Source organism: Ambystoma mexicanum, chromosome 6p (assembly GCF_040938575.1).
Source record: "Ambystoma mexicanum isolate Mex_15411 chromosome 6p, UKY_AmexF1_1, whole genome shotgun sequence".
NCBI lineage: Eukaryota > Metazoa > Chordata > Amphibia > Caudata > Ambystomatidae > Ambystoma > Ambystoma mexicanum.
The window spans coordinates 296797011-296814167 of record NC_090935.1 but is presented as its reverse complement, the minus strand read 5'-3'; the positions used below and the strand labels follow the sequence as shown (position 1 = coordinate 296814167).

Sequence of the window (17157 nt, the reverse complement as noted above, 5' to 3'; positions counted from 1 at the left end):
GGTAGTGCATCCACCTACACAGCATTCTTATGATTTTCTCCTGGACAGCTCCTTTCATCTTATGAATGTCTTTATCCCATGCTTCGAGTGATGAAAAAGCATTCAGTGTGAATATGACTTTTTCCAACTTTTCGGTCGTCTGCCAGGGAAGATCGACTGAATAAAATGGGCTCCATAAAGTCAATGGGTAGGAACGTCTAGGGTAGGGGCCTGCGACCGGTGGCTCTCCTGAAGACTTCATCATTCAACATCCCTCTTTTTGACTATGCTGGCTAGAGCTGATGGGAAACATAGTTCAAAGCGTCAAAGGTTGCAGACCCATAGACTAGTCAGTAGGCCAGTTCTATACAGTCGTAGCAATATTGTCTTGTGCAGCAACTGGTCTCTAGTGGCAAGGGAATGCAGGATCAGGGAGGACATTAAAAGGCCTGAATCCTTTCTGGGGGGCAGCAAATAGTTCAATCAAATCATTAACCTTTGCTATATCATGAGTAAAGTTGCAATGCTAAATCACACGCCCCATTCTTATGTTACGGTATTTGAGTGAAACACTTTTGAAGACGAAGGAACCAGATGGCTCAGCACTTTATTTGGACTGCTCAGGTGTCCTGTGACATTTGTTGCGGTGCGGTATGGCATTCAGTAGTCAGTTTACATGTGTATGTTTTCAAAGTCTTTTAGAAAAATAGAACCACCACATGCTTATGTTAAAAAAGATATGATGCTTATTTGGCACATTTGGTTGAGGAAGCCGCATGCCAACACTGCAGATTTGCTTCAGGTTGGGATAAGTCCTGAAGGAAGGAGGGTCGGATTGGCAGCGCTCACAACAAATTAGATGACAGAGCAGGAAAAGTATAGGAAGAGGGTGGAATAACTCAGGACACAGAATATACATTCTTTCATATGAAGGGAGGTTTTCCACACTCCTTTTGAAAATCACGATGCATCAAGTCAAGAAGTCTGAGCCATTGCATAAGCAATGCCATGCTTTCAGATTCACACTCATAATATAATTGTGTCTGTGTGTGTATATATATATATATATATATATATATATATATATATATATATATACATATATATATATATAAAATATATATAAAATATATATATATTCACAACAGATCAAAGTATGTGTGTAGGAAAAAGAAGCAAGGGAGTGGGGTGGGCAGGAGCAGTCTCTTGCAGGGCTTCTTCTTGAGTCTGATGGATCACCTCTGGTTGAGCAGTTGGACCACATCTTTACTGCTTTTGGGTTAGAGGCGAGGGTAGGGAACAGCCTTGTGATCCTTCCCTGACAGAGCTTAATAAGAAGCCGCATTATGAGAAAGACAAAAGGAATAACAATTGAAAGCAAGGATGTTTCAGAAAGCTACAATCAATAATTGGCGTCTTCAGAAGAAGGCTAAACGTGACGGAGTGTGGAGTGTCTTACAGTAGTATAGGATGTAGGATAGTGTCCACCTTTCTATGTTATTCATGAGTCATCAAAAAGAACCTCTGATTGGGACAATTTTATGTCTTTGAGGGTTTCCCCTGACCAGCAGGCCAGCATACGTAAACCTAAACACGCAGGTGACCTAAAGGTTAGTCAAATTTTTCGAGAGGTCAGAAAATGGATGTTTTAAAAGCAGGACCCACACCCAAACCTTTCATTCTCACAGTGATGGGTATTGACTCTGAGGCCCTCCCCTCCCCCAGAATGCTAAAAGTGCTGCGGGCACATGGCATTTAAAGGGCACATCATTTCATTCACAGAGTAAACTACCAGAGCATAAATATAATGAAATGTGTCTGTGACATTAATTAAGAATTAAGAATTATGAATTTTAAATAGGACAGTCATTGATTTAAAAAAAAGCACTGAACAAAAGTGTATATGTTTTAAAGTGTATGTATAATGCCCCACTATAAATGTAACCTATAAAAGCAAGAATGTTTCCAAATATGTGCATGTTCAAATTGGCACTTTTTGCCATTTGCACTTTGGTGTGCATGTACAGATAGGCAGGTGGATAGGGTTTGCAGTTTCTCACCATACCCAGGACAAGGTTCATGGGCTTGTAATTACTTTCTTTGAGTTCGTACATTGAGAGAAAAAAAAACATAAATACTTAATGAACACCTTGTTTCCCCAACATCGTGTGAATACTAGAGTTTAGAGTCTGTAACCTTTGAGAAAATACTTTAAAACACATAATTAGCAGCAAATCCATAAATCGAAATCTTCTATGTGAAATAATTATACACATTTTTTCATAAAGAACATTAATGAAAAAATCTGTTCAACACGTACACCTCACTAAAAATGCCAACATTGTTACCAGTAGTGAAAGGGCCAGAAACTACATATATCCATGGAATTGTGTTATCTTGTTTAAGGATGCTGGATTAAGTTTTGGGCACTTTAAACATTCACTTGGCACTTGAGTCTTGGTCATGTTCTTAGGCACAATGTGACAGAGTGAGCTTGGTAAGTCCTTCGCCGTGCATCTTGTAGAGCAGCTTGAACTCGGCGGGCAGCTGGTGGGATTCCTGCCACTTGGTGGTAAACTTTGTTCCCTTCTTGTCATAGTAATGATAGGGAAGGTCTTTCCCAGTGTTGGGGTCCCACCCGAAGGGCCAGAAACCGTACAAGTGTATCTCCTCGCAGATTGCAGAGGCAAGCGTGTACATCAGGATGCCTGTGCTAAGTCGCTTCGGGGACAGATGCTTGTTTTTCCAGTACCTGCAGAAATACAAAAATCACAGATTTAAATAAATGTATTTAACATGTAGATAATGCCATCAATTTAGTCAAGCCTAGTTACAATGGAGAATTCTTTGAAAGCTCTTTTTACTATGCTTGTGTATCGCTAAATGGTTACAAGAGGGTGTGTGACTCCTGTTGATGATTACCAACTAGTAACAATCCAAAAAGTAAATTTCTTGATACATTTATTTTTCTTTCCTTTTTTTCTTGTTGTTAGCATTTTACATGTTTAATATGTGTATCATGCTGTACCAGAATTTGAGGCAATATTTGATATATTTACCTGAAAATAATGCACATAAAACACAAAAAGAATTGGTTAAGCTTTCTATCACGTTAAAGAAGACATTGGGAAAATATAGATAGCAATACTTTGGTATGGAACTTGACTTTTCTTGATCTTTACTAGGTTGATGAGTAACAAAATGGCTGCCAATTTAACCAACTATCCCCACACACATAGACGAGTGGTTAGAAAAAGGAATCCTAAATGGCATTGACCAGGCTTCCGCTTCTTGAAAAAGCCGAGGACATAGCTATCTAGCAGAGACAACGTGCAGAGGAATTCCTCTTTAGGTAAAAATTAAATATTCCCATGGGAATTTATGTCCCAACTGCTGGAATTGAGATTTTATATAAGTAAGCAAAACTATTTAATCAGCTCGTAAATCTACAAACATGCTAAAACCCGCCCTGGGTCACTAGTTATTTACAGTTTTGATACCCTGTGGCTTTGCAAAATAAAGCTCGCCTAGCCAACCAAATTGGGCTAAGAATAAAAAATGGTAAAAGTAGGAACCATTGGCTCTTGTAAGTGTGACGAATCAACTTCCGGGGCACTAATGGTCGAGGGATGAATATCGGTTTCTAAGCCATCAATCAGCCCCACACATCTAGTACACCAGAAGGGATCCAAAAAGATTGGAAACAGGAGTCAATTGAAATCCTCCTTGTCCAATGTTGGTAACATGGACGGAACAGCAGGCTTATCTCAGCAAGGTCGCAGATCATTGGTTAGTTGCAACACAGCGAAAATTCAATTATTACCCAATGATAAAAGGGACTGCCCAGTCAAGGTTGGATACAAATATCTACTTTATTATTATCACAACAGACAGTTCTAGCACCCTACAAAATACAACCCACCCTGTAAAGGAATGCAGAGGACAGACAGTTTCAAAAAAGGAAAATGGATGCACTCTGGATGCTGAAAGGAGGGTAGTTGGTATAATAATTTTTTTGCAATAGTTCAAGGATACTTGGTTTCAACACAAAGGGAGCAATGGGTGGTAGAATGTCACTAGGGGTCTTCAAAGACGAACCAGGGGGACAGAACCACAATGTACCTGGTGCTGTCGATGTTTTTGGTGCTAAACAGGGTCCAGTCGGTTTCAGGGCGCCTGCCAGCTTCTGCGACAGAGTTCAAGATGGGAGATAGTTGCGGGTATTAGGTGGCAGACACTTCGGTAAGCAAGAATGGACAGGTGGGTGCAGGCTGGCCTACACGGCGGCTCGGGTTGAGGAATCTTTGTTTCAGTGCTGGTCGGTGGATCTGAAGCACTGGTTTAGGCGTCTCAGACAGCTTTAGCGAATGCAGCATAACAACAGTCAGCAGTGCAGTCGGCTGCAGCTCGAGGGGCTCGACTGGCTCAAAAGTGTCCTTTAAGGCAGACGTTAGTAGATGGTTGTCGATGCACTCCTCCTAGCTTCTTCACTGGGCTCGTGTCATCCTAAAGCTGAGGAGAGTGTTGCAGGTAGCTGCCTTGTCCTTGGTTTGGTTGAGAGACTTTCTGGCAATTTCCACTAGGGAGCTTTCTGCAGAGCCTAGCAGGGCGCTCTGTGTGCTGACTGGGTACTGGTTCTTTACTGGCAGAAGAACTAAGGCAGACTGTACCTTCAGCCAGGATCCAATTCTTCTTGCTAAGCCTTTCTAAGTCTTCAAATTATCTGCCCAAGGGAGGGTCCCAGCCCTCTTTTAAAGCCAAATGGGCCACAGTGATTGATGTAAGCTAAGCCTACCTTAATGAACCAATCCTGGGTCCCCACCGGCAATCTCCAGTATGCATGAGATCATAGCCTGAGTGCTTTGCAACAGAAAAGGTATGGGGTGAAAACATGTAATACTAAGTCAAACCGATCTTCCTGTCTGTTGTAGATCAAAGGGTCTCTCTAGTTAATGAAGCTCTCTGAGGTTCCTGATTAAAGTGGCAGGTCTCCCTTGAAGCTGCGGCAGGACCAGACTTTCTGTCTCCGTCAAATCATATTCTCCTAGTTTCTGAATGGGGTCCCCGTCCGGGGATGACTACTGTAACACGCAGTCCCAGATATGATATTTCACTGTCCATTGATCCTAAGTGCAGGAGCTGGCTTCAGGTTGACAGAGTGCATACCAAAGGTTGTTGGGGTTTCCTGTCGCCTTTGTTAGCAACTCCAGCCAGGCCCCATGTGGGCCTTTTCAAATTAAACTCTGAAGAGTATGCAAAGTCGCCACGAGCAGAGCTAACAAAAGGACAGGGGCGGATCCATGGAGCCTTTCTTTGTTAATTAGGCTGTCCATGGCAGGGGGAATGTTTTGCCCTCCTCCTTCTTAGAGGACATGGTGTAATCCTCGCTGTAATATCCCAACTAAATATGACAGGGTTGACGGTAGCTGTAGGCTGTGTCCACCCAATGTACACAGGTCTATGTATATGTTGTTTGGTGAGCATAGGAAAATGTGTGTGGATTAGCCCCACACTTTTTCCAGAGGTACATCTACCATCGTTCAATTTCTTTTAAAATTTCAAAAAACCAGGCGAGCGCACACCCACTGTGCGGATGGTCGAATTCCTCACATGCCGCCCCAGCCTCAATATGTGAACCACCACTCTACTGAGGGACTGGTTCGCCATCAAGGCAAAAGTACCGGCTGTGGCCACTTGCATTTCCATGCAGGCAGCCTGTCTTGTGCTGGATGTTCATACCTAGTCCCAGTAGGTAAATGGCCCAACGCAAAAGCTTAGGGATCTCCCCTTGCGTGGTCATTAACCATCAAAGAGGCCGGTGGGCTGTCTGGATCGTAAAATGCGATCCAAAGATGTAGGATTTCTGCTTCTTTATGTGGTAGGCACGGGAACCTGGTCTATCGAAAGGCCTGTGCCTTCCCGCAATTTCAGATCATGTGTAGGCAGTCAAATATGATGCTATTGGTAATGGTGCCAAAGTCGCTGACAGATCCAATTATTCACGGGCTGCAAACCCCTCAATAGTGGCACCTTTTGAGGATCATCAAGGGCATAGAGAAATATTGACTCCGCTCCCTGACTTGTTTGGGTTCCAGTTGTAGAAGCAGTCAAAGGCTTCAATACAGAGTAATTGAGTAGTTGCTCAACTTTCTTTCACGGTAGAAATAAAAGGACATTCTAGAGCAGGCTTGTCCAACCTTTTTGAATGTGGGGCCGAAGCATTAACTTTTTGTCACCCGAGCCAAAAGTCAACAACCTCACCCAAAGCAGTATGTTAAAAAGCAATATTGTGTGACCTTTGACACAATAGCATCACAGGCAGTGATAGCCATGCAGTCCCAAAGATAGCTTTTGGCATCAGGGACAGTGATCAAAGGTTCATTGCTTGTGATTTCTTTCAGTGTGTATGTGTTAATATGTTTCTGAAATAGTGGGGTCGACCGAGCGTAGCGAGGGAGCTATATGGATCTAGGGAAGGTTTGGGAGGTCCCCCCCATGAATTATCCTTTCTAATATGGGGTTGAAATGGTGCATTTTACAGCAGAAAAAGTGACCAAACAAGCCATATGTTTACAATCAGTTCTAAAGGGGAACATGAACATTCCATGTCACCAACAGCAGACAAGAACATTTTACAAGACAACACATGTTAATGATCAATGTGTCCACAGTGAAAGACAGCACTGTCACTGATGTAACACATTGTCATGCTGGTTGTGCCCACAATATGCCTCTTTAGCAACATATCTATTCTGGCTGTTCCCAATTTAGGCCAGCATTGTCCTGTACAAGCATGATTGATGCTGCCTGAGCATGTGCAGTGTGCCCAATACATATGCCAGATTATCTCTGTAATTCACATTCATTACTTCTGTGTTAATGATTGATGCTGCCTATGCAGTGTTGTGCCCAATACATATAGCAGCTTATCGCTGTAATACACATTCATTACTTCTGTGGTAATGAAAGAAGTACAATCCAATTTAACAGATAAAATGTGGAAAAGCAATCACCCAAAGGTGAACCTAATTGAATTACTTCACTATACAGATAATAGTTCTGACCACTGCTGCTGAGTAAATATTTGTTAAAATGAACAATTTGCATCCCATTTTACAAAAAAACCACCCCCTTGGGTACTATTCAAACTGGGTGATTTCTGTTCACCATAAGCAATGTTTTCTTTTGAACCACACCCAGCACAGCTTCTGCAGCTCCTCTCTGAAAGCAGTTGGGTGGCTGCATGTGTGTGATGTTAATAGGTATTTATGTATTCATGCAATGTTTGTCGACTACTTGTATATTTATTTATTTGAGCAATGTTCGTGCGATACAGGTATCCGACAAACATTGCATAAGTAAATAAATAAGCCGGTCCCATGTATCCGCCAAACATTGCATTAATAAATATTAACTGGGTCGTGGACCCCACTGCAAGACCTTTCCAGGAGAAGGGGACATTGGAGTGTAAAACCTGACATAGGAAAAGCAGAGGGTGCAGGAGTTTCAAGAACGAGTAGCAGTGATAGTTGAAGAAAGGAGAGGCTGGTAGAGGAGATTAGGATGGAGGCTGTGACATGGAGCAGATAAGAAGAGAAGAGGAGGAGAAAGTGGGGGGAAAATGTGAGGTGAAAAGAGCAGTTGAGGAACAGGAGGAGGACAAGGACAAAGGAGGGGAGGAACAGGAGGCTGCAGAAAAATTAATTCTGCCACAAGACCAGGGGCTCTGTGTGCAACCAACCTACTCACACATGTGCCTTTCTCTTTCTTTTACCAATACATCAGGGCTGTGGACCCCTGAGTTGCTCAGGGCTGGCACTCTTGACAGCAGCAAAAGAAACTCTGCTACAAGACCAGGGTCTCGGTGTGCAAACAACCTGACTTGCACACATAACTTTTTCTTTCCTTCACCAATAAAAGAGGGGAAAGCGCAAACTCAGCCCCCCACTACCGGAAATAAGTTAGTTGTGCATCAAGCATTTGTGGGCATCACAGGGGTCAACAAATCTGATGTGCAATGGATGAGCCTCACCCAGGGAGATCTGTCTTCCTGATCACAGATTCTCCCCTGCCAGGCAAGTATGAGTTGCAAGCAAGAGGGCAGGGGTTGGGCCCGTTCTGGAAACCCTGCTAAGCGAGGGTGAGAAGGCAGGCCCTGACCCAGCCCCAGCCCTCCCAGAGGCCCTGAGCGTCTGCAGAGCTGCCTGTCCCACGTGTAGGGGGAAGCTCCGGCAAGCAGAGCTCAGCAGAAGAGGCACGTTGTAGCACACTTCCTTTCATCAGGCCCTGCTCGGCCTGAGATTTGCATAAATTCAGACCTGGCCATCAGCCAGCAGGCCCAGTCGGAATGTGAGCAGACCTGGTGCAGTGTGCCCACTGGCCTGTCGGCCCCAGATGGGTCCATGGCCATTCTGGGCCGACAGGTCACCCCGCTTAACTAGAGCGTCTCAGGAGGGGTGCCCCCCAGCAGGACACGGCAACGCCATGAAGGCAAGGCCCGACCGTGCCAGATCGGTGCTCGGTCGGGGCAGGCAGCGGCAGCTGGTAGCACGTCCCCCTGCCCCCACCCACTTCCAGGAGCTGGCTAGGCCTTCTTAAGGTTGGAGGGCCAGGGTGCAAAAACAGAGCCAGTGCAGGATGGCTTCAAGAACAACAGAGGCACCTGATATCATGGGGCGCACAAGGCTGGGGTTAGGCACCTGTGCACTCCAACCCTCCAGTGAATGCTGGCCCTCTTGACTGCAGCAAAATTCTGTTACAAGACCAGGGGCTGTGTGTGCAACCTACACACGCATGGGACTTTTTCTTTCTTTCACCAATAAATCAGGGCAAAGTTGCAAGCAGGAGGGCAGGGGTTGGCCCGTTCTGGAAGCCCCACTATTTATTTCTTTATGACTGTAACTATAAATTTACCTTTATCCGACAAACATTGCATAAATAAATAAATCTGCTGGGTCCACGTATCCGACAAACCTTTCATAAATAAATTAACCGTATAAATTACAGTTAAAATAAATTAACTGTAACTGCCAGAGGCAGTTACAGTCCTCTGCAACGACCCGGTTAATTTATTTATTTATGCAATGTTTGTCGGATAAAGGTAAATTTATAGTTACAGTCCTCCACCATGACTCGGTCCTTAGCCACGACCCGGTGAATTTATTTATTTATGCAATGTTTGTCGGATAAAGGTACACGACAAACAGTGCATAAATAAATAAATCTGCCGGCTCGACATATCCAACACACATTTCTTAAATAAATAAATTAACAGGGTTGTGGCTGAGGACTGCAAGTACCTCTGGTGACCCCTTCCAAGGGGTCACAAGACACAGCTACAATCCTCCGCCATGACCCGTTTTATTTATTTATGCAATGTTTTGTCGGGTACAGGTACCTGACAAACATTGCATAAATAAATAAATCTGCCTCGCGGGCCACATAAAATGGTTTGGAGGGCCACATTGTGGCCCGCGAGCCGTATGCTGGACAACCCTTCTCTAGAGGATGGTAAATCATTATCTGAATCATCTGTGCTGGAACAGGTGACCATCATATCAAAGTTTCTGTATAAAGACATTTAGAAACATTTATTGCCCCAATTACCGAAATAACTGAGTACATTTATATTTAATGATAACAATTATTGAACACCTGCTTAGTTCCATTAGACTATTTACAAATCCAAACCCAAAAAAGTGCACCAAAGAATGATATACAGGTATACACTGAGTTAGGGGATGGATGGATGCAAGCGGCCAGAGGCAGCACTACAGAAAAAGTGCCCCCTGCACAAAAAGCTCACCATAGTGTAGAGGAGGTCCCAAATAAAGCCTGCACTCAATCGTCCATTTTGAAGTACCAGGAATGTTCACACCAAAATATGTGATGTATGATGAGCAAATAAACCAGAAGAGAGCCGCAGTAGGGCTCTGCCAAGTAGCTTTCAGAAGAACAGCACCTATAGAAGTACCAATACCAAGGAAACCACGGACAGTAAGGTATCCATTAATGAAACCCTACCAACAAACGACATTAATGAAACCCTACCAACAAATGAAATTAAATGAAGATTGCCCAAGTATAGTCCCGGAAGAAACCAAAAAGGTCTTAATGGAAGACGGATGGTGACTTCACAAGGACCCGGACTGACTTGCAGATAGAAGAACTGATGACCCGAGAATAATGCAAAGGACGAAACACCATGAATAAGGATATTGTGAACCTAAAGTGAAAGGGCGATGTCGAAATGCAAAGAAGTTTAAAGCTGTAAGCAAGATGAAGGCATCCGACCAGTTTACACCTGTAAATATGCTTGGAACCACAATAAAGCTGAGAAAACAGTGCGGCTTGCTATGCTTAGTAGAAGAATAGTGCGGTAAGCGCCATTATACATAATCTGCCTCAAAATGAAGCACAGTATTATGAGTGTATTTCTACTTTGCATAAGAAGCAGAATCAACCTAGGTTACTAAAGGCAGAATAAGAAAGATTCATATTTTGCAAAACGAGAAGAGACGGCTGAAACGAAACTCGGCAGAGGCAACTCGTGCCAGGAGAGCCAAGGTCATACTAATAAAAGAAGCAAACAGTAGCTACATCTAATTGAACAGAATATCCTGCCTTTGAAAGGTCAAGATAAGAAGACGAAGGCAGGTGGTGGGCTAAATGAGAATCAAATACACAAATTGGGAGAAAAGAGACAAATTCACAGTGTAGGAATCACGTGACCAGCTGAGCTAGAAGAAGCTTGGGTTCACACCTACGCTTGGCACCTGACCAGGCAGAGATATCAGAACTTTTCCAGACAGAAGATGCAGTCTTGAGGCCAACCACAATGAACTAATTGACACATGGATGCTAAAGTGATGATTGATTGTAACCATAATTGGAGGAAGGCCGGGTAACTAAGGGGCACGCCGCACCTAGCCAACCATTCTGCGTGCTGCTAAGCAAAGTAAAAAGTATGCATAGGGTTGCTGCCAACCCAATTCCAATGGACCAAATAATCTAGGGTCCTATAGTTATTAGAACCAATGAGACGTCGTACTTTCTGTGACGTCTACAGTAGTCATGTTTGAAGGAAGGGCTTAGATTCCCACCTGACAGTGTTTTCCCCAATCCCCTCACTCGTTACCATATACAGATATAGTACCTATAGTAACGTTACCTTTTCCTAACCAATAGAACTGCATGTTAACTTTTGAGTGTTACACATTAGTGATGAAGATTTTTTAGTATAAATGTTACAACTTGTATGAAGTTCGTTGGAGTTGAAGTGAGAAGGACGATCGCATCACTGCTGATATCCATAACTTCACATTTTCTATACTTGTCATTAAACGGACTCCCTTTGCCAAACCATTGAGTTGTCCTTATTGATTAGTGTTGGAGTAAAGAATCTGCACCTCCATCCATCTCAAAGGTGCAGCTATCTCGTCTTAAAGTAATTCTGAGCAAACCTCGGCTCTATGGACCAGCCGGGGGTCTCGGAGTACACTTGGTAGCAGAGATTGATGGTTATCGATTATCGATTAGAATAAGACACCCGTTCACTGTCGACATAAAGTAACGCTAGGTGTTCGGCAATATCATGAGTCCTTTGGCATTCGGCTGAGTAGACTGTGAAGCTCCCCATAGACAATAGTGTAAGAAAACAAAATCTGCTTAACAAGGTCTGAAGGGACCTGTGCTTCCCCACGTAACCCCTTCCCATTTCTACAGGCAGCTGAGTGGGAGAAAAGCCAAAGAAGGCAGTAACGAAGGTGGTGATCCCGAGGGTCCAGAGAGGAAACATGCGAACGGTGAGTGAAAAAGATTGAGTATTTTGGCAAAAGTGCATGCTTTAGAAGAAGTAAAGGGAAAAGGTAACGGAGGGAGGCGGAAAAACAAAGTATAGCTAGAAATGGAGAAGAATGCATATATCTAAGGGGAAGGGAATAATGACTCAAGAGTAACTGAGAAGTAACTAAAGGAAAGATACCCGGGAGGACACCCGAGAAGAGAGAGGTTACCGGGAAGGACACTCGAGAAGTGAGAGGATTCGCCTTATTCCTACGCTAATATAGCGGCTAGAAGAAACGTGTATGCAGAGTTCCAAATAAAGGGGAACAAATAGACTACCACAGCGATTAAACATGCTTTGAAAGGCATACATTTAAACTCCATGACGGGGTAAAATTTAGAGGCAGAGATACATGAGACCAGCAGGTGTTCGTCTAGTCTGTTAAATGTCAGTCTTACATGTTGTTTGTTGTGACGTCATAAATTGAACATTTTCTTTCATAAATTGACTTAAATTTGATGCGATTGAATAGCTGAGATAAAATAGTATATGGATTGATGTTTTTGGAGTAAAATAGAAGATATATCATTTTGTGGGAAAAAAAATCAGGATTGGAGCTTGCAGTGTTTGGTGCCCGCTCATATTGTTGGAACTGTTCAAGTCACGTGAAGCTTTAACAAGTGTTATATAAAGAGAAAGAGAACAGATTTAAGCATGGAAGACATAACTCCATTGGTAACCCAAGCAAACAATTGCCGAAACATGCACCTAAGCTGAAAAAATACAGTACAGATTTGGTTAAGGGGACCCGCCCATGAAATGTTTATGCCATGGCCACAAGGTGGGTCCTTACCTAAAGTTGTTTTGCAACACATGACGACATACATGCACGCCACGTACATGGGCAAAAAGGTAGCCTGAAAGCCTAGCTGTTCTAGAGCTTTGGAAAATGTATGAACAGGGAAAGGAAGAGGAGCCGCTAATAGATTGGATACTTAATGTATGTTCAGAAGGAGGTGAGACGCCTACCGTGCCACCCGCCCCAGCCAAACCCGAAGATTGAAGAAAATAAAGATGAAGGGTTATACCCGCTGAGAAAACTTAAAGCAGCTACAGGGTATAGCAACCCAGCATATGAGTCATCTACACAAATTAGTGACGAAAATCAAGGGAAGGAAAAGAATAAGGATATCACCTCCACAGTCCCAAGGGACAGGGAGAGATGTGATGATGAAAGAAGGGACCAGACACAGGCAAGTGCATCTCTCGATAAGAAGAGAGAAGGCAAAAGGAAATGAAGCTAGAACTGATGAGATAACATTCGCAAAAAAACGAATGGATGGGAGGGCAAATTCTATTGAAATTTGATGGCAAAGACAAAGAGAGAGGCTAGATGATATACAGAGAAACGAGAAAAGAGAACGAAGTAAGAGATGAAAGGATAAGAAAGATAGACAAAGGCGAGAACAACTATATCGCGAAGAACAAGAAAGACAACTCGATCGCAAACAGAGAGCAGCCAATGATCAAGACAAACAGCAACAGCAAAGGTCAGAGGAAGAGCAAAGAATGCGAGAAAAGAGAATAAAGAGATGAAGGGATGAGGAAATCCAAAGGGCAGATGAACGTAGAACTGAAAAGAGAAAGGAAGAAGATAGGGTCAGAGAAGAGGCGAGGAAGCGCAGAGAATTCAATGACGATGTGGAATGTAAGCGAAGACAGAGTGCACGCGATACTGAATATCTGGAAAGAGAGGTTAGAAAACCCGATCCAGTAGTAGAATGGGAAGACATAGAAGAATTCTTTCCTGAGTATGATTCAGTACCAGGCACGTCTAGGGCAAATATTAGAGATGACTTCGACACCAGAAGCATCAGAGAGATGATCAATAGAATATATGACGAAAGGGGGTTACAACAAATACCCCAAGGGGAGGGGGAAGACGAGCGCTTAGAGAGCACTCAACTTTACGACACTGAGGATGTTTCCCGAAATAGTGGGAATAGAGAACTATCCCTGGATAGACTAGAAATAAGTAGGAACAAAGAAGGCACAAGAAGTGGCACGAGTTGGGCAAAGACAATGTCCAACTCAGAAAGAGAGGAACATGAGGAAAAGGAGGAAGAGAGAAGGAGCGAAAGATGACTCCCAAGGGAGAAAGAGATAAGGTGGTGGGACACTAACGCCGAGGGCATCAGAGTCAGCCACACAGTCCTACCGACATGAAGAAGTATCTCATGGCCAGAGGGGGGTGTCTCAACTGCCCTATGTGAGCAGGCTTAGGACATTGCCAGGTAGGCAGTGATGCAGAAATATTACCCCTGCAATAGATAGGAGAACAATGAGAGAAGAGAGAGAGAGCTATTCAACCCAATTTCTGTTACTCGAGAAAGGGGGGGAGAAAACAATATATTCCATGGCCACACATGAATCATGAAAATTTGAAAAACAAGCTTCCAATGCTGACATCGGGAGCTGGAAAATGGATACACAAGTTAGAAAAAATGACAGGAGGAAACACGTTAGCTATATGGGATATCAAGGGTCTCCTAATCGCCATACTTGGTGAGAGAGCAGACGATGTGTGGACAAGGGCAGGTTACCCGGGTGTGACCACAATCAATACTGCGCATGACGGAGCTCCATTTAACAATTGCATAACCGCAGTATGGAAGGCACTGTAAGTGCTTTACCCAGACACTTCTGATATGGGAGCTATATTAACATGTAAAATGAAGGAGTCTGAGGATCCTTTAATTTAGATACAGAATTTTCAAGACACGTGGGTACTCGAGACTCATGAATCTTGGGGGAAATCTAAACCTGTGTTCTACCATATATTGTGCCAATGCTGCCAGAGCCGGTACAGAAACAGCTCAAGAAATTGGTAGGAATCGAGGCTAAGCCACGGTCAGAAATACAGCTGACCCTCAGACACTATTGCAGGCTACTACAAGAAAACAATTGCAAAAAGGAAGCTGCACGAAAGGGTGAGGAAGTGAAGTTGGAGCAGAAGAAATTGTCAAAATATGCTCTTGAGGGAGCCATGATAACTAGCACAGCTGAATCAAGCCTGCAGCATGCAGCATGTCAATAATCCACAACAGAATAATCAGGGCAATACAGGGGTTTACCCAAGGGGAAGAGGATTTAGAGGAAGAGGATGGCAGGGCAATCAGGGAGGGTTTCAAAATAATCAAGGAGGTTTTCAAAATATGCAACATGGTAATCAAGATATGCCAAATGGGCAAATGATCCGACCACCGCCAGTATGTTGGTTGTGTGGGATGACAGGGCATTTTCACGCACATGCAGAAACCAAGGCATGGTGAGAACGACCAAGGCACAGAAGCAGGCATGGCGAATCCACCTGTGTTTTTACAGCAGGGTGTTACACAAAATCACACGGTGCAACAACAAGCGCCAGGAGCGCAACACGGTATGCAACTTCAGAATATAGTGAGTTTTCCACAAGGGCAGTCCCAACAGTCACTGTTGCAATTGCCACAAACGATGAGCTCAGGACAGACCATGAACCCTGCAATGGGAAATAACACTGCCAATGGGGGAAATCCATCAGCACACGGTGGGCCCAAGCTATATATGGATTAGGACAGCTCACTGGGAACCCTGATGTGTTCTATCCTATCAGTGACACCAGACCCTCACTGGGAACCTAGGGTGGATGTCGTTATAGGGGATAAAGAATATTCCTTCTTAGTTGACACGGGCGCAACACGCTCATGCATACGTGAAGGCAAGTTTTCCTTGTCCAGCGAGGCCATAAATACTCAGAGTTTCACAGGAGCTACAAGTTGTGTTCCCTTCACAAACACACTTCCAGTCTCTATAGGAGAATGTGAAATGAATGTGCCTTTATTATGTTCACGACAGACCACAGTAAACATTTTGGCTCGAGATTTAATGACAAAGTTATATGACAATCTCATTCACGGAGGAGGGCATAGTATGTTCAACTCCAGGAATGCACTATTCAAACGTATGCGAAATGATTAGAGCTTACGCAGGACACACAGCCATGAGGGCTATACCATTAGAGCCAGAAATATTCACGTAGGGAATATGGGTGCTAATGGCAGGGCTGCCAGGCCTTGCAGATAAAATCATGAGAACCCCAGATGAGTTTTTATTTAGACTAAGAATACCGATGCACAAGGAGAAGGGACAAGTATTTCCCTTGATGATACACACAGCTGCAGTACGAGGGAGAATGGCCTTGATTGATGGTTATGACGACGAAGGCCGACAATGGTGCACAGTAATCTCCATTGAAGAAGGATATCGATTGACTGACATCACTGATGACGATCTGTTTGAAGAGCAAGCAGATATGGGAGAGACAATGGTGGAAGTGAGTCTCACCTTTTGGGTGAGAATGATTAAAAGAGAAGTGCATCAGAGAATGATGATGGCACAAAACCGTCCTGAATATTTTGATGATGACATGGCCCAGGTTCCAGACCCAGTGTGGACCACAGGACCCTATGACATAGGCCTATTGAAAGGGGTTGGAGAAGTGAAAATCAAATTGAAACGAGGAGCAATTCTACCAAGAGTCTGACAATATCCCATGTCCAGAGAGGCAGATGAAGGGCTTTTTAAGACAATTTTGGCTATGATGGAGCAAGGCATCTTAGTGACGTTAGAGTCATCATGCAATACTGCGGTTTATCTGATCAAAAAAATCAAAGGCAGAGTCTTGAAGGCTAATTCAGGATTTACGCAAAATAAATGTTATTGTTGAGGCTGAGTTCCCTCTAGTCCCAAACCCGGCTACAATTCTATGTAATATACCTGTTGAGGCAAAATATTTCACAGTGATTGATTTGAAAAATGCATTTTTTCAATCCTGTTGTACTGTGACTCACAAGATCTGATGCCATTCACGATCAGACAGATGCGTCTGAAAAGCACGAGGCTTCGCCAGGGGTAACGTGAGTCTCTTTTTATTTTTAACAGGGTCCTACAGATGGAACTGAGCAATATCACATTGGAAAGTGTTGTCCTGCAATATGTGGATGACATCTTAATCTACAGCATGACAGAGAAACAATGCAGGCACGATTCTGTTCAGCTATTGACTATACTGGCTGAGAAAGGATATACGGTTGACAAGGAAAAGCTACAATATTGTCAACAAGAAGTGCTGTATACAGGCCAGTTCATCTCACATGAGGGAAAAAGAGTGACCTCAGAAAGGGCTGAAGCCATACTGAACACGCCTAAGCCAGACACGATAAAATAGATGCAGAGTTGTTTAGGCCTGTGCAACTATGTTAGGGCATGGGTCTTCGACTATAGCACTTACACTAAGCCTTTACTTCAGGCCCTAAAGAAGGCCCAAGTGACAAAAGAAAACATGTAATGGTCTG

At 43.6% G+C, this 17157-nt stretch overlaps 1 protein-coding gene and 1 non-coding gene across 4 annotated transcripts in view; both read right to left on the bottom strand.

The window, feature by feature from the left end:
* Positions 1-1104: 1104 nt before the first annotated feature.
* ST8SIA3 (ST8 alpha-N-acetyl-neuraminide alpha-2,8-sialyltransferase 3) overlaps positions 1105-17157 on the bottom strand; it is a 108883-nt gene continuing 92830 nt past the window's right edge. For all 3 annotated transcript variants that reach the window (XM_069627034.1, XM_069627035.1, XM_069627033.1), the window contains exon 4: positions 1105-2731. In XM_069627034.1, the coding sequence (XP_069483135.1) occupies positions 2449-2731 (283 nt within the window). In that variant the 3' untranslated portion in view covers positions 1105-2448. The remainder of the gene's footprint in view (positions 2732-17157) is intronic.
* On the bottom strand, positions 7899-8062 carry LOC138512748 (U1 spliceosomal RNA). Its single transcript, XR_011281520.1, has one exon. It is a non-coding gene; the product is annotated as a U1 spliceosomal RNA (small nuclear RNA).